Below are 21,219 nucleotides of genomic sequence, written 5' to 3'. Positions count from 1 at the left end.
CTTTCTATATACACAAGTAGGTTACATCACTGAACATCACAGCAATATTGTCATGTAAATCTGTTGCCATGTATACACATCATGTTACAATGCATGTATAGTGGATTGGTACCTAATCAAACATATGTGAAAGAGTTGTTGCTCTATATAAAGGGCTTTAAACGTATTTGAATGTTTTGTATTGTTCGCTTTGCCTGATGATATTGATAAGATGACTGTTAATGGCGATAATGAAATAACTTTGATTTACAGGCGAAGGAATTTCAACATCGCAAACAGCAGGCATTGTGTTGCTGGCCTTGTTTGCCATTGGATGCCTTTTATTACTCGGAGTCTTTTTGTGGAGAAGGTAGGCCAGACAACTCTTTTTATCAATAGTGAGCGAATTCTATGTTTGCTTGTTATTGTTGAACACCAGATTCAGCAATTTTCCAACTGTCTTAATTGAGTCTCGATTAGACAGTCCAGTGATTGACTTCATGATATGGTGAAATGCATCAACCGATTCTGAACAGCTGATCCCATTAGTACAAACATGGATTACTGAAGACTAACCCCGATCTCCACTGGTAGAATTATGTTTTAACGCCTCCATATACAGTACCTATATTTATATGTGGGTGAAATCACCACACTATTAATCTGCAAGCATGGGTATGGTACAGTCAAAGGATATGCATAAAGAACATAGCCTGGGTGAACCTGGGTATGTCAGTCACAACAAGGATATTTGGGCTTGGAATAGGGACACAACTCTGCACAAGGTTCTTAAGGAAGTGCTTCAGAGAACATCTAATCCCAGGGACCAAACCATCATAATACTGTGCGATCCGTGCTCATTAAACACCTTCGAGATTGCTTTCCCTGATTAACAATTATATGTGTACCAAATATGGTGCTGTGATTCCATGCTTGATGGTCATAAAAGTAACATGTTTATATTCTTGCACTATTTTTCAGGAAAAGAAAGCGTGCAGAAACACAAAATAAGGTTGTAGAGTGCGAGATGAGTCCTTTGAACAACAACACACAGAAGTCATCTAGTCGAGGCCGGGATAGTTCTGGAAAAGACTTTTCAACGGCAAACCCTATATATGTACCCTCGTGGCAAGGTGATAATGACTGTGATACAGAACATTACACACCAAGACATGTCATTTATATAAATATCTCTAAACTGTTGTATATGTGTGTCAATTTTATTTAATTTTGTGTGTTCTACGTAAACATCTAACATAATTAATCATTAATCCATTGACTTTTTCGCAGGAAGAGATTTAGGACAAGTGAGGCTGTGTGAAGAGTTGGTGAATCAGGGCAACATGAGACACATGATGAATGAGTTTCAGGTGAGTACGTGACCTTCAACTGTTTCATTGGCATTTTAGACACTGGATGCAACATAAGGACACCTTCATACATAAAAAATATCTTGTCTTTATGGGCAATATCTTTCTCAATAGAAACCATATTTGGCATAACAAATGCTTGGACCCATGTGAGGAATATTATTAATTAAAATACTTTCTCCTGACGATGTATTTGTTTTCAATCTTTTTATCAAAATTTCGAAATATTTCATATCTATGTGTGTTTGAAGTGCAAACACTTCACGTTACAATTGAAATAACTCATTTTAAAGAATAGATTGCGGATTACGGGTACATTTCCCTCCTATACACATAGCTTGGCACCAGAAACACGTTATTTAACGTCTTCTTCAGATGCTTGCACCTCCGGACTATGGAGAGACAAAGTGTGGAGCTTCGGAGGAAAACAGAGTGAAGAACAGACACAGGAGTGTTCTCCCATGTAAGTAGACAGGTCTAATGTACTTTCATCCTCAAGTGCGTTTCGTTCAGGTATTATAACAACATTTGTCAAACTTCATAATATATTGTTGAAATTAATGATACATTTTCTTGACTGTATGTTTTTCAAACATCCTTACCAACCGTCACTGCAGATGATGGAAACAGAATATTGCTCAAGCCAGAAGAAAACAACGATAGTGATTATATAAACGCATCTTCATAAATGTGAGTAAATTGGTAGTTTGTTGTTACACACTGCCCCACAGTGCACATAGTACACTGACTTTCATAACTGTACTATTCATACATTTAGATTTTAATTTATGTTTTCATTTGATAATTTCATATTCGTCCAAGTAGAAACTCTAACTGATAACATAATGTACATGTGATAACACAAATACCTATTTTTGGGTCTCAAAATGTGTGTCCAAAACACTGTGAATGTATACACTGTATGCATAAAGTAATATTAAAGTCATGCTAATATCTGTTATATTTCCATGTATGTTTCAAGGGATACAGGGACAATATACGATACATTGCAGCACAAGGTAAACTCGCAGGGCATCTCTTTCGATTTGGAACAGATTTATTCAAATAATCACCTTGTTTAGTAACTAAAGGATTATTGTTCGATTGCGTATAATCTAGTACATTTAACAGTTAATTTGTCAGTTAACAGAACTGTCTCCGAACTTTACATTGCCAATATCTCATATGTCACAAGCTTGACAACACATGGTTTCCATTTGACAGGACCTTCATTTAAATCAGTTAACGACTTCTGGAGGCTGATATGGCAGCGGAACGCCACCAAGATTGTGCTGCTTACAGAACTTGCAGAAAACGGGAAGGTCCATGTTACTTCATCCTATCTCCAGTAAAAATAGAAACTATGCTGAGAGAAACAAATATAGGAACACAGGAAATTTATAGCTGTGAATAGGGCTGTGGGAGGAAATTTGAGAATAAATAAAGGAACACTGACACGAAGTGGTGTTCCCTTATTTGTTTCCCTCAATATATTATCAATGTGCCAATGACAAATGAAGAATCTCACTTGACTGTCATTTGACCTCAAATATAAAATGACCAGTCGATAATGTAGTAACTGAACCTTCAATTCTTTAGCCTTTCATCCAGGAGTGTTGATATCAAGTTGCATGTGAATAAGTGTATCATCTAATATCTTGTCACTTTGTAAATAGTTAAAACCAATGCATATGTTTATGACGGGTGCCTGCGGTGGGGTAGGATACGCTCACCGTTTGCCGAACACCTGGTATCATCACTATTTCATAGTGATTCATAAACACATGCTCTGTCATCGTATGGCATGGTGACAATCACTGGATTGTCTGATTCAGACCCGATTTGTTTACAAACAATTACCGCTGTAATACTGCTGAAACAAATATCTGCTCATGATAACGTCTCATGATAACATAGATGTCTCATGAATGTGGAAAGGGTTTAATCGCTTCTAGTTAGGTGATATATTTGTTAGTTCTATGTTGGCAGATCAAGTGTGCGAGGTACTGGCCAGTGTTTGGCTCCACATTTCGGGCGTATGGCACGGTCTGTGTGCAGTGTGTGGATGAGGCGGTGTTCCCATCTTACACTGTCAGGAACTTCGCTGTGTGGCAGGTCAGTGAAACTGAAACACTGTCTGTCCTGGGTCATTACGTCAGCAACGGTATTTGTAAAGGGACATAATCTATGACCCGGCATTTCATAATCAAGTGCCTTTCATTGGAAACTGTGTCGTCCGGTTTCAATGTGTTTGTATTAACACAGTGACGGAAATACCATGGTTGCAGATTCAGGATCAAGGCAAAATGTGTCGCAGCTACTTGTACACGCATGTTATAAGTAGAACACCAGGAAGTCTCCCGTTACAAGGTAGTGATGGAAGACAATGCTGTCTTCGTCCTACTAGATTGCACAGCAAATAGTGTAATGCTTAGGTGCAATTTACCTGTCCCTTCTAGCATAGCGTCAACGTCATAGAAACAGTAACTGAAATTCAATATATCAATATATATCTCAATGTCAACGAGGATATATATTTCGTTTGGAAGAATATTCTTCTCATGACAAATATTATAGATATTTATAAAAGAATGCATATTTATTATGCTGTATTCACCCTCAACCTCTTCATCCATGAATGTTTCCCTCGGAGCAGGTTGCTGGGGTTCCAACATATTTTCAAGTACTGTCACGATTATATATGTGTAAATATTTTGTAATCAACGTACGTCTTGTCTATAATGAAACTATGATGACTGTTTTACCAGGGGCACTCCGACACAAGGCAGGTTCTCCAGTTTCATTTCACCGCTTGGGCTGACCACGATGTTCCGAGAGATACATCGTTACTACTGGAGTTCCACAGGATTGTGAAGGACACAGGGCCAAACTCTAACGGACCTTTAGTCGTACAAAGCAGGTACATATGCATGCTGATATCTGACATCTCTCAGTTCCAAATAATCCTGCGAATGATAAAGTGTACACATAACCAAAATATTAAAATGATAATCATACCTTTTCTCAGTAACCGCATCGTCAGCGGACTGACAGATTAAGATTTTCTGCTTTGTCTCAATAAAATGGTTACTACAGAATTAATTATACCATTTCACTTCTAAGTATGGTGCTTTCGGGAACCTACTCGCTAACCCTGTCACAATAGGTATTATATAGTGATTCATGAAAAGTAGGAAGCGTACTTATAATTAATTACTGCCACTTGTAGTAACCGAAAATGTTAAGAACGTGAGTTGCATAATAATCAGTCAGAGTGATGAATATGCTGACAAGATATTCTTATGAAAAGGATTGTCGCTTCTATTGTGTATTGAGTCTTTACTGCTATTGATTAAGGTAACTGTTTATTTGTTAAGCGCTGGCGCTGGGCGTTGTGGAACATTCCTGGCGTTTGATTATCTGCTGGATCAAGCTAGGTACGAAGGTCGAGCTTGTGTCTACAGCTGCGTACAAACTTTCCGTGCTCAAAGGATGATGATGGTTGAAACAGAAGTGAGTGTTTATTGAATGTATAGCGGTTTCATACTGTGAGTGTGCTTTATGTGCAATTCAAACAATGAACACTTATAATTATATTTTCACTTAATACTTCATCTCACTAGTGGTACAATTAACAATATGATTTCATATAGTTAGAAGTAAATTATATTCCTGTATATTACGTAATAACGTTTTGCACAGCTGTTTATTTTGTGTTCCGCATTAATGTGTTCTGTAGCATATGCTCATCGTGTCTGCAGGAGCAGTATTCCTTCATCCACAACATACTGATTAGCGCCTTACAAACCCAGGGAACCCTTCCTAGTTACTACGATCCTGTACTTGTGCAGTGTGAAAAATGCTGGCGACTTGAGAATGAGAAACAGGGGTAAGTCAACTGTTTGGTGTGTGTGTCGGTTTACTGCTTCTTTAACATGTTGAGTGTTCATGATGGAGTGAGTGAGTGAGTGAGTTTAGTTTTACGCCGCACTCAGCAATACTCCAGCTATATGGCGCCGGTCCGTAAATAATCGAGTCTGGACCAGACAATCCTGTGATCAACAGCATGAGCATCGATCTGCGCAATTGGGAACCGATGACAAGTGTCAACCAAGCCGGCGAGCCTGACCACCCGATCCCGTTAGTCGCCTCTTCCGACAAGCATGGACTACTGAAGGTTCATTCAAACCCGGACCTTCACGGATGTTTATGATGGAAAATATTACAGCATACATGATGTATAAAGCCATAATATAACTTAACGACCTTTAACGACATGTGCTCTTGAGTTTTCTAGAAACCTGTAACAATTTGTTCGTGACTGTGTTATGGTATACTAGTTTACGACGCTCCAATTCTTTGTTTCCTGGGGATTTCGCTGACAAATTAGTGAGATGCTGTTGCTTACTGACACTGGAAAAGACAACCACAGTTTGTCTCACGCTCAATATAATACCATATCTTCTGACATACTGACATGTGCGACACGTTCAAATGTGGTCCGCTTGTGTTCACAGCTCGGATGACATTGATCAAGATCAAGACACTGATTCTGACTATGAGCCAGTGGCGTACGGTGACTTTGAAGACGTCAGGGCGTCTATGGTGCAACCCAGCGTCGTGGTTACGAGTGTGTGACTGAGTTTACAGATCTGTGTTGATGTTACGTCTTTCTATTTCATCATCCTGGAGAAATAAGACAATTTGCCACTTTAAACACAAGTTATGGTCATACTATTATTGCCCCCCGTGGCCATTCATTTTAAATAAAAATAATATCATTCATTGTACCGCGTGCACCGTGTTGAGAACATTACCTGTGCACCGCGTCACCATTACCTGTGCAGATTAGTGTCCCTCAGCCTCGACATGATTCGACAGTCGTACAAGCAGGTACATATGAATGCTGATAGCTGACATGTCTCAATTCCAAATAATCCTCCGAATACTAAAGTATACATATAAATCCAAAATGTTAAAATGATGATCATATATTTTTCACAGTAACCGCATCGTCAGCGGACTGACAGATTAAGACTTCCTGCTTTCCGTCTTAAGAAAATGGTTACTGTAGAATTAAAATCATTTCACTTCTGTGTATGGTGGCTTCGGGAACCTTAGTTATTCGTGGATTCTATTCCGACTATGGTCCATGTATATGTCAGTCCCATGACCACAAAGCTGGTAAAGGTGTATTCAGTTGGGAACTGCATGACAGCATGTTTTCCTCCTAAAACAATTTCACCGATTCACCCATGTCTTTGTAGCATGGCCACCCTTAATGGAAGAAAAACAGTGCAGTTCCTTCTTCACAATGACACGCCATGAAGGCGTATTTCGTCTTTCTGTAAATTTGTTGAAGGTCATTTGCATTACAATAATGATGGAATATATCAATAAAACATGTACCAAATAATTGTATTGTGATTTATTCAGAATATGATGCAATCAACGAATGGATTTAGAATATTATTATACTGAACATGTTTAGAGACATTTTCACTGTGAACCAGTAATAATTACCCCTCAGTTTCAGCTTACGAATACACATCCACAACGATTTAAAGCGTCTGTGAGCGAGTTGGGCTTAATTGATTTGTCAATTACCAAAATGATGATAAATTGTGTATATGTACAGAACATTCAGATGTGAAAAAGTCAAATCAGAATGATTTGACAGTAAAATATGTTTCGACTTATCAGACTCATTTCGTCCATATAATAGGTGTACTTGAATTTGATTTCTTTACATCAGGATGCATGTTGTGAAGATTTTGCATCCACGACAATCATATCGGGAAAACTCAAATATAATTCCGTGTTATTGATGGTGATTATAGAAAGAACCTTACAATCTTAGCATTTTTTGTTTATTTTGAGTTTGTATTTCCACGTGTACTTGCAACTACTGTTATACGGAATAAGCAAATGCCCTTTCGTGCAAGGCGGAAAATGAGTGTTTCGGATTCGCCACCCAAGTGAAATGAATATTCAATTAGCGACCGTGCGACACTGACTTCTTCGTGAATATTCATTTTCAATCAAACCGACCTGTAAAGTAACATGCAGTATGATTTATGAAAACAGATGATAAAGTATAAACATATGAGTGAGTGAGTGACTGAGTTGAGTTTACGGCGTACTCAGCAATATTCAAGCTATATGGCGGCGGTCTGTAAATAATCCAGTCTGGATCAGACATAACAGGGATCAACAGCATGAGCATCGATCTACGCAACTGGGATACAATGATATGTGTCAACCCAGTCAGCGAGCCTGACCACCCGATCCCGTTGTCGCCCCTTACGACAAGCATGGGTTACTGAAGACCAATTCTAACCCGGATCTTCACGGGTCATAAACATATGACAATACATAGGATATGGATTATACAGTTATCGTTACAACAAAAGCTATCACATTTGAGTTCATCTACTGTAAATTATAAATATATTGTGCACTTCATGGGTACGAACTCAAGTAAATATTGACGCTAACAGCACACGCTTATCGGGGTTTGATGACATACAAACAACCACGTCACTGAGAATGACCACCCGATCTCACGACCGACACAAGGCCGCATCTCCATGTGGGAGAACAAACACATGCCACAGAACCATGATGTCACGGGAATGCAGGCGGAGGCAATCACAATCTCAACACCTTATGCTCACATTAGAAGACCTTTCTTACAACACAGAGTACCAGGTATGGTGTTATATGCAGGTGCAGTTGCAGGTGCATTATAAAGGACACAAAGACGATGTTCAAGTAGGTTGTAGCAGTGATATATATTTCAGTAACTTTAAAGGCCAATTCCTAACTAGCTGTAACACAATCAGCAGGTCTGGCATTCGATTTAGTGAACAAGAGCGATACATAATATGAGATAGAGATGTCAAACCTTTATGGATGATCCACTTCTTTATTTTCACGATGGCGACCTTTCGGTATAGATTCTTTTGTATGTCATCTCGCATATGCTTGAAAACGGTATAAGAATCTACACCGAAACGTCGCCATTGTTGAAATAAAGAAGTTGATCATACATAATGTTTTGTCATCTCTATACCACCAACTGCTAGAATGCCACTCAAACAAATAATGTGAGATAGCACTGCGCATTATTTATCCATTTGTATGAGCAATCTGCTTCCGATCACATATGCTGGTATTTCACTGCATACATTTATAACCTTAATTATAATGTGATTTGCTGGTTGAAATCATGACAGTTGACATCATCGTCTGTGAAAATATATTTAGATACAGGGAAATCATGACTGGTATTGTTTAGAATTAAGGTGGCCACCAGTAACACAATTCTAACTGGAAGGAGAAACCAGCTTGTGGTATGGTGGAGTATGAAACTGACACCATTGTGGATAAAGCATTCGTAAGGTAATTTCTAACACATTCAGATCTGTAGTTCTTTTGCGATATTGCAAGACAAGTGGCTTAATCCTTCCATTTTGATTCTTTGATGGTCTGTCATTTGGCTGTAGAAGAAATGCACTCAAGTATTCCATATTTTACAAAATATTCCGAAGACATATGGATATATCAAATTGAAATAAGCTAATTTTCAAATTCAACAGTAAGTTTGCGGCGGTATATACTGGTTGTCATATCAATTGTTTTCTATTAGGCTGGTGGAATACTCGTCAACACAATTAAAACAATTGAATTCATGGACGCCAAGGACATTCATCTACTATGAGTTTCGTTATGTGGCAACATCGGTATCACATGAAATGACTAGTCGAAACATATTCTTCACATTATCACAATAATCCATGTAATAATAAATGTTATTCAGATTATTATGGAAAAGGGGCTATCTATGTTTAATATGAGTTAAATTCTAACCTTTTCATAATTATTACAAAACATGTCGTCTTCATTTTGACGAATTCAATATTATCTTATTGTAAATCTCACCATTTAAACGTGGACAGAAACTCGACAAACAAACATTCTAGAAATTGAGCCAACCATCGGTCTAGAAGCGAATGTTATTAGCCAGCCGGAAATATATATTTCCGCGTGTGAATAATATATGTGACTGCGGTTGGTCGACTGCCGTGACAAACTGCCGTGTTATGTTACACATGGTGCCAAAGTCGCTTAACCTTACATGCAGTGTATTCCTACATTCATCGACAGAAAGGTAAGACTGTTTCTTGATAAATATGAACGATAAAATGTAATATTTAACATTTACCTTTTACAATTTATATAAATTCACTGTCAATGTATTGTTGCAAGTGTGAAAGTATAACTCAATGTGGAATGGTCTGACATACAAGGACATTAACAAATATAATTTCATTTCTAATGTGCGCATATGCTATGATCTATGCTTGACTTCAGATTACTCATTGTATGCACAGCGTGAAATTTCTAGCCCCATGTAGATTGATTGTGTATTTATCCTTAAACAAGTGTTGACAATTTACATATATAAGCATTCGCCTTGATAATACATTACTTTGTTCGATGTACGCGTGTGCGTGTGCGTGTGCGTGTGTGCGTGCACGTGCACGTGCGTATTCATATGTTTTCAATTATAATAAATCCTGCCTATTCTTACAGATGAGGTCCACAACACGAAGAGATGTCCTCATAACGCACGAATAACAACGACATGGCTTCTTTTGTACATGCCATCGGTGTCTTAGAGCTTATTATACATGGTAAAGACCTGGATCTACTTGATAATCCTTAATCTAACAAGTAGCAATACTTGAACAAAATACGCTACTTTGCATTTGCTATAAACTCCCAATCTTATGCATATTTCTATGGGGGCGGTGGGGTAGCCTAGTGGTTAAAGCGTTCGGGTTCGATTCCCCACATAGGTATAATGTGTAAAGCCTATTTCTTATGTCCCCCGCCGTGATATTGCTGGAATATTGCTAAAAGTGGTGTGAAACCTTACTTACTCACTCATATTTCTATCTTATTTGCATTTGATAACGCTGCATATACCAGTTTAATGAGAAAGTGTATGCACGATTTAAATTTTTACATCAAACATTGGTGAAGTGGCATGGGTAGTATACGTATTACAAATATTCATGTCCCTGGAACAAATCCGGCATATATTTACCATTTTGTTATATTTCGTTGAGTTGACAGTGGCCGACGAAAGGTACATATTGTGTTTCGATAGAACAGTGTGTCTGACCTTCTATTGCAAACCACCTCACTGCAGTTCCAACCTGTGACGGTAACAACGTGACCTGTGTTGACGGTGTGTGTCTACCTCGCTGTGTCAATGTGACGTCATCTGGAGAGTGTCTCCAGTGTCTGGACTCCAGGTTCTATGGTAAACAGTGTCAACATGACTGTCCAGACACCTGTCTCAACTCTCGCTGTCAGATGAACAACACCCGTGTTGTGTGTACAGAGGGATGTGTGGCCGGCAAGAAGGGAGATAACTGTGGTGTGAACTGTCCTACAGCCTGTACACAGTGTGAACGTTATGGTGATGGTTGTACAGGACCGTGTCAGAATCCCCAGTATTACGGTCAACACTGTAGAACACCTTGTCCCTCCATCTGTACAGGTGGATGTAATAGGATCACAGGGGAGTGTGGCAGCTGTGAGCCAGGTTACACAGGGGACAAGTGTGATGTTACCTGTCCCCCCAACTGTAGAGGTGGATGTGATAAAGACACAGGGGAGTGTGGCAGCTGTGAGCCGGGTTACAGAGGGAAGAATTGTAATGACACCTGTCCCCCTAGCTGTAGAGATGGATGTGACAAGGAGATAGGGCAGTGCGAGAGATGTAAACCAGGGAACAGTGGCAAGTACTGCAATACTTCCTGTCCTGATACTTGTAGGGAAGGATGTACTGAAGATGGATATTGCCTAGGTAAGTTGTAAATTTGTTTTTCTTTAGTCTTAATATCAATCTTACACGAATATACACAAATATCAAAAGTAGTTTTGCTGTGATTGTGTGATAGAATTACGGGAGATCGTGGCGGTTGTTATATATATTATATGTTATATATATTATATAGTTAACTTATGACTATGTATGATGAATGAAAAAAGCTACATCAAGGAAAGGAAAAACAATAAATATAACAAAGTGTGCATAAAAATATCCTTTCGGATTCCGGTTCAGAGTAGGTCCGCGAGAACCGATTATTATTGTACGTGCGGATACGGAGATGGATCTTATGTAGATTACCCAAGGTAGAGTGACAGCCATCAGCATGGTTACAGGGTACGTTCTGTAACTCGAGCTTCCCCTGATGGTAGAGATGGATGTGATAAAGACACAGGGAGTGTGTCAACTGTTCGTTGAAAATCACATTACTGTGATGTTGTCCCACAAACGGTAGATGTAGACATGATAAAGAAAAAGGGGAGTGTATAACTGATGTAAGACGGCAAACAGATAAACATATCCAGCTTTGTGTGGGGCAGACAGATGGATGCCCTACAAGAAGTGAGTTAACTGTACAATGAACTGTCCAACACGATATGGTGATTGTTGGACCGTGTTGAAATACCGGGTATCACTGCAGAACACCACCTTCTTATAACTGTACAGCTGTTAGAAGAACTGCGATGCTTCCTGTCGCAACAACTAATCGATAACACACAGAAGTTTGTCGGTTGTGATAAACTAGCCAAAGTATGAAGTGGAAAAAGTAGAAACCGCTGTATGGCTGTATGTCTGGCACATGATGAACAGAATGAAGCACAGCATCACACGCACGCACACACGCACATACGCACTTTTATACTCAAACACACACAAAGAGGCTTGTACATAAAAATATGCATGGGGATATCCGGTCACAATAAATAAATGGAGCCATAGTTAAGTGAGATTCGTATCTATATGTTGTATGACATTACGAAAATATCTACCTACCCCGTTTCAGTTAGAGATTTGGTTCACAAGTTACAATATATGGAACAAGAATGTTTACGCGAGGATGTCGAGTCAAAGTCAATGTCAATAATAATAAATTTGCATGTCATTAATTTCAGGACTGGGTGTCGTTCCCATTGCGGCTGTAGCATCTGCACTTGTTGTGGCAGCTTTGCTCATCGTCCTGTCTTCCGTGCTTATATACAAAAGGTGCGTTAAGAGTTAAAATAGGCATAAATAGATCACATCTGATCTTTAGCGTATGAAGGTATCGATACTTTCGCACCATGCATCATCTGAACTTTGTGTTATTGTTTTTAATAGAAGAAGACTGAAACGACGACATCATTTTCCGATAAGAATATTCCCAGGCACCTCAAATCCAACCTACACTTCATATGCTGGTGAGAGCTTGTAATTATGCATATCTGTTTATGTGTTTAATAATAGTAAACTATTAGTACCGTAGTATTGTTGTAGCTTCTCATATTATATACATGTGTCAAGTAATGTCGTGTTAATAAACATGCTGTGTTATTATTGATATAAGACATCTCTTGAGAAAAGTGACGGAATGCTATGAGTTCGGTATTATGCAAATAAGTACCTAAATATGAAAGATAGATATAAACGTTATTTGTATTGCATTGTTCGGTGTGAAATGGTAGTATTTTTAGGAATAAAATATGCAGAATAGATGTCTTCTAATGTCGCCAGATTCGATGTTACATGTCGACGTATGTGAGGAGCTTTGTGGAGATGATTGGATGAATCACATGCTAGAAGAGTTCAAAGTGAGTATAGTCAGAGAATCGCAAGTTCCGATGATCTGATGACGAAACTACCCCACGTTGCGTAAAACGTAAAATAGCCTTGCAAATGATCAATATATATAATTGATAGTCTATATTTCCATGACCACTTGGTGACAGTGACTCACTTAAGATATGGAATGACAAATGCAAAATGTCACTGCAACTGTTGGCATAGTATGATTCTAAAATATTATTTCATCACTGTTATTCTCAGTCGAATGTGTTTCTAGCTAATGTGATGATTACAACAATATTGTTAAAATTCAGTGTGTGCAGTAGAGCAGCTGGTGAGAGCAGCAAAAATTACATGTTCTAATCTGCTACTGTTATTCAACCTCCTGTTTCAGAAACTGCCTACTCCGGATATCAAATCAACCTACTGTGCCTCCTTGGAAGAGAACTTCGAGAAGAACCGATACAAAGATGTGCTTCCGTGTATGTTATTGTAACAGCTTGGTGATTGTTATACATCTTTCATGTATGTATGTATGTATGTATGTATGTATGTATGTATGTATGTATGTATGTATGTATGTATGTATGTATGTATGTATGTATGTATGTATGTATGTATGTATGTATGTATGTATGTATGTATGTATGTATGTATGTATGTATGTATGTATGTATGTATGTATGTATGTATGTATGTATGTATGTATGTATGTATGTATGTATGTATGTATGTATGTATGTGTGCACGTGTGTATGTATGTATGTGTGTGTATGTGTGTGTATGTATGTATGTGTATGTATGTGTGTGTATGTATGTATGTATATATGTGTGTGTATGTATGTATATATGTGTGTGTGTGTGCGTGCACGCGTGCATGTGTATTTCCATCACTATTTCAAGTTTGATTTCAAGGATTTCAAGTTTGATATCATATATTTATGCTAGTTCCTGTTCTTGTCGTTACGTTGGACTTCATGTTCACAGTTGATGCCACAAGAGTGCCTCTGGAGATAGAGGAGGAAGACGACAGCGACTACATCAACGCCTCCTACATAGATGTAAGTAGATACAGCTCCCAAAAAGTAAATTATCTGCAAACATCTAAAGCTTAATCCAACATCAGTATACACTGTAACTACAGCAAGGAACCAAACATAGCAGCGCAAGGTTACTGTTAGTATTTTCTACAGACTTAGTTTAATAAACCCTGGGCTAATTAGAACGTTTTACACTTACAGGGGTACAGACAAGGAACACGCTATGTAGCAGCGCAAGGTAATTCATGGTCATATATGTCATAGTGAATAGCAATTTGTATTCCAAACAAATGATATAAATAATGTTTACTTTCTAATGTCCAGACTTTGGTTGCCCAATAATTAGCTTCTGCCAGCTGATCTGCCACTTTAACTAGATGCTGTGTGGTTCGATAGAAATTCTGTGAGGTTACTTCATATGTAAGTGAATCAACGTAAACGCATTGTTACAGGTCCGTCGGAAGAAACAGTTGACGACTTTTGGAGGATGGTATGGAAACTGAACAGCACCAAGATTGTCATGGTTACTAATCTTGTGGAGGCGGGGAAGGTGAGAGCACAAATATCAGAAACATTTGTTTTGTCTAACAGGGCTGAATAAGAAGGCTGGACTTCAATGAACAAAAATTCTTAAAGATATAGGTTTAAGTAATATTGGTAGATTGTATATTCAAATTCATTGCACTTTAATGTGTCTATCCTATCACTTGCAGGTGAAGTGCGAGAGGTACTGGCCCTTCTGCAGCGCTGAGGCAACGGCCTACGACAGAATGAGTGTTCAGTGTGTAGAGGAGAAGGTGTACGAGACCTACACCCTCCGCACTCTGGCAATCTGGAAGGTAGGTCACCTACACCCTTTGCTCCGTATCCATCTAAAACGTAGGCTTCCTTCAAGCTCTCCTCCCTGGCCACCTGGACAATAAGTGACCTATACCTTTCGATCCATGACCATTTGGAACATAGATGATGTACATGTCCACTGCCATCTTTCTGACACCTGGAAGGTAATTATCCTGCACCGTTTATGCCTGCCAGATATTTTGTTGATGGGGATTTTAAATTAACCTTTCCACAAAAGTAGACTCCTGTTTTTCTTATTCCCTGTAAGAATTTCTATACACCAAGCTCATCCTTCGCATATGTCACTGCAGGAGGGTACAGAGACAAGAGTGGTCAACCAGTTCCACTTCACCAAATGGCCGGACCACGGAGTTCCGGAGGACAGCACTTCACTGTTACACTTCTACAAAGTAGTGAAGGACACAGGACCTGATTTGACAGGACCATTAGTTATTCACTGCAGGTAACGAATTAACCATCTTCAAATAAGACCATCTTCATTGCAAAATAGTGGAAGGTGTGATGGACAACAGATTTCAAACTATTTGGATATTAGTTCATAAATCAGTAATACTGTAATGAAACCCCGGTGAAGTATTTCAATGAGTTATCCATTGTAAAACTTGAAGTCATTTCACCTTTTCTTATTTCTTTTTCATATTTGTACCCTAACAGTGCTGGCGTTGGACGTACTGGGACATTCCTAGCATTGGACTACCTACTGGACCAGGCCCGGAACGAGGGTCGAGTCTGTGTCTACAACTGTGTGCAGCACTTCCGTATGAAGAGGATGAAAATGGTTCAGACTAAAGTAAAGTACATTTATCTGTATCGAGTGTGTATGTGATGCATTCTTGGAACCTTATATCATTGCTAAATTAAGTCATATCACATAAAAGTCCAAATGAAATTACACGTTGGTGTTAAAAACTGGCATAACTAAACTAAATCTCCGCCGGTCTGTTCCAGGAGCAGTACGTCTTCATATACAGTATTGTGAACTCGGCGCTACGGTCTCTAGAGATCCTCCCTCGTGCCAAGAAGCCGGTTCGAGTCCAGTGTGAATCATGCTGGTCCAAGTGCAATGCAGAGAACAGGTTGGTCACTACGTATAACATATTGACATTCCACATATCACGCATCAGCGACAAAACGATTTAATTCGCAAATTTGTTTTTTAACATGACTGTAACATGTAACTGTATATGTTGTTTCTGACTGGTGTCACCGTTGGGCAGAATATGCTCTTTAGGTACACCTGGAATCGTCAATATTTGATAGCGACTATAAAAACATGATTTAGTCTAAATCGCACAATGGGCTGTTGTTTTGAAGAAATTCTCATTTAATTTGGAAACGATTCGGTCGCATTTATCTATATGCATAATTATATTACATGCATATGTAATGCCGGCATGCGGTTAATTAACTGATTCTTTATCTATGATATCTGGAGCCATAATTGGCTATAAACTCCATTCAGTCACCCAGTAGACTGTTATGGATCTGGTAGATGTCACCAGCTGTCGGTGTTAAATAGTGTGTTTCTGTGACAGTGATGGAGACGGATCTGTGGATGAGGATGAGGAGTATGACCTGCTGTGGACGTGCAGGTTGGACAAGAGGAAGAAACTCCTTCCAGGAGGACCGAAACCTCTCCCAGATGTCATTACTGTGGTCAGCGAAACACTGCCCTTGCTCGAAAGAGGGGCGGATCATCATGACGAGGAGAGACTTTCACCAGAGGAGACAGAGAAAGAGGACGGGAGAATGAGCTGGGTCACAGCCCTGTAGGATCAGCAGAGACAGACCGACACAAAAGAAAAATTATCGTGTTCCAATAATGTAGTACTACATGTTTAATCAACGCGTATCAAAGGATCGTTACATATAACATAAGGATGAGTGTAGAACTGTATATGTTTTACATGAAGCTGGTGACATTTTGCTCTTTGTATATAGCCTTATTCAATGTAGCTTGTTAAAAGGTATTTCAGTGATGACATATGCAGCGATATAATGATTATATTGTTTTATTCACTCAACTAACATTGCAAGAATTTATTGTGTACAAACGAAAGATGCATTATTTCCTTATTATGTATATTTACCGTAAAACACTTTACCCAGGAAACGGTTTGTCATACACCCTTTCCTACTCACACCCTTGTTGTTCATGTCAATTATGTGCCACTAAACACTGTTCACAACTGAGATGCTTATTTGCATGATATATACTTCAATACGTGTTTCCTTACTTCCAATAATAAAAAGCTTCAAACCCAAGCAAAGACAATCAGAGCCACGGGGACAATCTGAGAGGTCATAATTGAAATGAAAGATGTCATTATTGCTAACACCAATTATGTTTCAAGATCTATTTTCTTTAAAATATTATTTTCGTGACATCCAAAAAGAATATGAGACTCATCGTCCTCATGGAACTTGCGTCATGTATGAAGTCGCGAATGTTTAGGAATAGAGTTGATGTCAGGACAACTTAATACAAGCAATGTCCATTAAGTTGAGTCTAAAATGAAATGAAACATTATAAGGAATTACTATTTTTCAAGGAACAATATAAAGAATGAGGACTATTTCTATGGATATATAACTTCTTTATTCTGTAAAGTCGACGTTTCGACATCGAGATTCTAATGTCGTTGTTAAGCAAGTGGTGAAAAAAGTCCTCATTCTTCATCTACCCAACTTCTAGAATGCTAATCAAAGCAATAAAGATTATGTGACCTTTGTGGATTGTAATCGGTGAATATAATGCTTCAGTCCGCTGTATATATTGAGGGACATGCTAGTTTGTTGTCAAGGGTGATGCTTAACCTAATATAGCACTTACACGTGTGTGGTAGTAACGGTGTGAGCAACAATGTGTATATTTGTATATCGTCTTTACATAAAGAGTAGACAAACTGTATATAACTAATTAAAGGTTAATTAATTCCTATCTGATAAACTGGAGAAAGGTTAATTCAATATTGCATTTACCCACTTTAACATATTCATGTTATATTTTATTGGAACATTATGTGTAACGTTCGATTCAAATCCATAAGTTCATAATACATGTGAGTTGGATGACAGGAACTGACTCAAACACCTCACTCACTCAGCTCACTCATGTGGCACATGAAAACGTAATTAATAAACCAAACACTAAATTTGGCATTTAGAATAGATTGTTGATAAGTTAATTAAAACTGCTTTCGACAATATGCAAGCGTATTAATGAAGGCATCAGTATTGACGTCTCAATTGTAAATAAAACTCAATTGTAAATAAAACTAAATTTTAAATGCAACTCAATTTTAAATACAACTCGATCCTTCAGTATCACTTGTTTACACCCTTGTTTAATTTCCTTTTCATGGTTTGTATTCATCTGTTCCTATGTTTTCGCATCAAATACATCTGATGTGTATATACGACCGTAATTGTTTAAATATGTTATTTTCTGTATGATTTGCAAGGGACTATATCAAGATGATGATTATTCTAAAGTCGTGAGTAGCAACCGTAATTGTTTAAATATTTTATTTTCTGTATGATTTGCAAGGGACTATATCAAAATGATGATTATATAAAAGTCGTGAGTAGCAACTGGTAACTGTGTAACTGTGTAACACAGCGAGTTTCGGGTTATTTTCCCGAAAAATACGACTATGGTGGAGTTTCGTTTCAAGGTTCAGTTTCACGGTGTGTGTTGCGGAAATGTCTACGGAAACAAAACTTTAACAAAACTGCCCGGGGCAACATTTTCAAACTCTGATGTTTTTCTTTCCTGCGTTGCATTCTCTATTTGATTTACCAGAGCGGAATCACTCGTTAAGGCATTTTTAATAACATAAAGCGTCAAACAAAAAATAGCAAGTCTTGACTATCCTTCATTTGAAGACCCGGGTTAGAATTGGTCTTCAACAACCCATGCTTGATCGGGTGGTATTGCGTAGATTGATGCTAAAGAAGTTGATCACTTGATTGACTTGATTATTGACAGATCGCCACCATATAGCTGTAACATTGCAGAGTGCGGCGTAAAACAACAAACCAATCAACCAGCCTGAAAACAGTACCATGAGTGCAGTTTAATATAATAATGTATTGGTGTAATTTGCTTCTCACAAATAATCTTATTCTTCGTAATTGTTATGAATGTTTATATGAGGAAATGGAGACCCGTGGTGTTAATAACTGGGCGTATCAGGTGAAAAATATTTTATCTAGCATTGGTGTCAATGAATTATGGCTTAGACAAGAGATATGTCCTGCATACCTACCTGTTGTAAAGCAGCGAATCTTAGATCAAGCGTCTCAAGAGGTTTTAGTAATTTATCGAATTCACCAAAATGTGTAATTTATAGAAATATTATTGATAATTGTACACTGCAATATTAGCTATGTAAAACTTTCCTGAACCTCTTTAGGAACTATTTATATAAATTCCGACTAAGTTCTCATAATTTAGCAATAGAAACTGGCAGATACAGTTATGTTAACATAACAGAAAGAAAGTTTTTTGGTGAAGACGATAATGAAGACGAGTTCCATTTTATGTCAGTATGTCCATATTATAATAACTATAGAAAGTCATATATAAAACCATATTACTACAGATGTCCATCAATGCATAAACTTATTCAACTTTTAAGTGGTAGAAATCTAAAAAAGTTATGTAATTTAGGTAAATATTTGTATAAAGCCTGTTGTCTCAGAAATTAAATGATTGCTAAAAATAGGTAATTTTCTGTACATTCTCAATTATAGTCAATGTCTAGTCATCCACCTGTACCAATTTTCGTGTACTACCGATTGTCTGTAAAGTTAAAGCTAAATAAAGAATCTGAATCTGAATCTGAGTATTAGTGTGCTGTTTATTTTTTCTAATGCGTCTATATTTGAATGAGCAATATTCTGTATTTTGCAAATAATCAAGAATTTACAGTTTGTTGACACACACACACACGCACACACACACCATAGCTCTGAAATAGTTTTCAGTCCATGTGTACGTTAAACTGATTTACGTTTCATGTGTGCGTACAGTTGAAGATGGATTTATTGTACAAAGGTATATATTAGGTTCTAGTCTAGATATCCTAAATAATTGCTTTGTTAAACATGTTTAGATTGACTGATTCTCTTCAGACGATTCTGTTTACGACATGATCACTGCAATAACCTGTACAAGCGTATTGTGCAGTCTTTCAGTTATCAACCATACAGTTGAAAGGAGCTAGTTCAATCCCTTGCAGCGTCAACCCGAAAAGACGCTAAACTATGGTAGATGGTGATACCATGACTCGGCATTCAGGGGCTGTACATAAACTGTTCGGCAGGGAGTCACTGTAGCAGTTGCGTCCCTTAGTAGTATCATGATCCGCTGATCGTAGCTTGGAATCCGAGAAACTGTTTATGATCATCGGTGGTAAAAGTCTGTGATCTGCATCAGTTCAAACTTACCTCAGACATTACGGTGACCTACGATGCTATAACATGTTTTATTTGGAAGGATAACAAAAAATTATATGGATGAACAACTTCTTTATTGCTGTGAGAGCGACGTTTCGGTGTCGGTTCTAACACGTTATCCAGCAAGTGTTAGAACCTACACCGAAACGTCGCTCTCACAGCAATAAAGAAGTTGTTCATCCATATATTGTTATCCTTCCTTACTGCTCCAACTCCTAAATGCCTCTCAAAGATGTTATGTTTTATTTGGGATGACACTTTCCCAAGTTCAGATTCTAGTACTTTTTATTTTGTCCCATCCGGGATTCGAACCCACACTCTCTGAATCAGGCACCTAATCACCAGTACACATAGTCATCCACCTAACCTACTCAGCCTCCACGGCATCCCTCGCAATGCAATGTTTGAAATACTGTGTTAAACGAATATCGACCGATCACTTTCATGTCAAATTGAGAGTGTGTATGGACATATGCATCTAATTAGAAATTGAACACAATTAACCATTGCGTTGGTAGTTAAGTGTTCTTGAGGTTGATTCTGAAGTATTCTGAACGTGCATTACAGTCAGGAAAACTGACGCAAGTATCAATCGTCATTCAAAATTATTGAGAAATGATACACAAGCTATATCGTGACTTGTGATTCCACTGAAATATAATTCAGCAAGTATAATCTGGTCTGCCCTTCGGCGCCGGGCTCGGTGACTTTGCTTCCAGAATCAACGTTTTCTCATAATTCCCTCATTACGTAGCAACATGACCTTTGACCTTGACCCTTACTCACATGGTCATCGGATGTAACTGCGGGACTTTATTACAAATTTTCGCTGAAAAAA

General features: G+C 38.1%; 2 protein-coding genes across 2 annotated transcripts in view; both read left to right on the top strand.

The window, feature by feature from the left end:
• The window catches only part of LOC124289765 (receptor-type tyrosine-protein phosphatase alpha-like), a 34,754-nt gene extending 14,986 nt beyond the window's left edge, over positions 1 to 19,768 (top strand). The window contains exons 4-16 of the mRNA XM_046726419.1: positions 10,570 to 11,232; positions 12,369 to 12,459; positions 12,574 to 12,653; positions 12,967 to 13,043; positions 13,412 to 13,499; positions 14,005 to 14,078; positions 14,259 to 14,295; positions 14,510 to 14,607; positions 14,771 to 14,896; positions 15,209 to 15,360; positions 15,573 to 15,708; positions 15,867 to 15,994; positions 16,454 to 19,768. Coding sequence (XP_046582375.1) covers positions 10,737 to 11,232; positions 12,369 to 12,459; positions 12,574 to 12,653; positions 12,967 to 13,043; positions 13,412 to 13,499; positions 14,005 to 14,078; positions 14,259 to 14,295; positions 14,510 to 14,607; positions 14,771 to 14,896; positions 15,209 to 15,360; positions 15,573 to 15,708; positions 15,867 to 15,994; positions 16,454 to 16,691 — 1,821 coding nt within the window. The 5' untranslated portion in view covers positions 10,570 to 10,736 and the 3' untranslated portion in view covers positions 16,692 to 19,768. The remainder of the gene's footprint in view (positions 1 to 10,569; positions 11,233 to 12,368; positions 12,460 to 12,573; positions 12,654 to 12,966; positions 13,044 to 13,411; positions 13,500 to 14,004; positions 14,079 to 14,258; positions 14,296 to 14,509; positions 14,608 to 14,770; positions 14,897 to 15,208; positions 15,361 to 15,572; positions 15,709 to 15,866; positions 15,995 to 16,453) is intronic.
• Positions 1,007 to 6,765, top strand: LOC124289739 (receptor-type tyrosine-protein phosphatase kappa-like). The gene is made up of 9 exons (XM_046726381.1): positions 1,007 to 1,112; positions 1,270 to 1,349; positions 2,332 to 2,368; positions 2,574 to 2,671; positions 3,339 to 3,464; positions 4,118 to 4,269; positions 4,727 to 4,862; positions 5,111 to 5,238; positions 5,867 to 6,765. The coding sequence occupies exons 1-9, from the start codon at positions 1,007 to 1,009 to the stop codon at positions 5,985 to 5,987; spliced, it is 984 nt and encodes a 327-aa protein (XP_046582337.1). The 3' UTR covers positions 5,988 to 6,765.
• Positions 19,769 to 21,219: the final 1,451 nt, after the last annotated feature.

The sequence above is a fragment of the Haliotis rubra genome, unplaced genomic scaffold (assembly GCF_003918875.1).
Source record: "Haliotis rubra isolate DU_JTF1 unplaced genomic scaffold, ASM391887v1 Scf449, whole genome shotgun sequence".
In the NCBI taxonomy this organism is placed as follows: domain Eukaryota; kingdom Metazoa; phylum Mollusca; class Gastropoda; order Lepetellida; family Haliotidae; genus Haliotis; species Haliotis rubra.
This window is presented reverse-complemented; position numbering and strand designations above follow the sequence as displayed.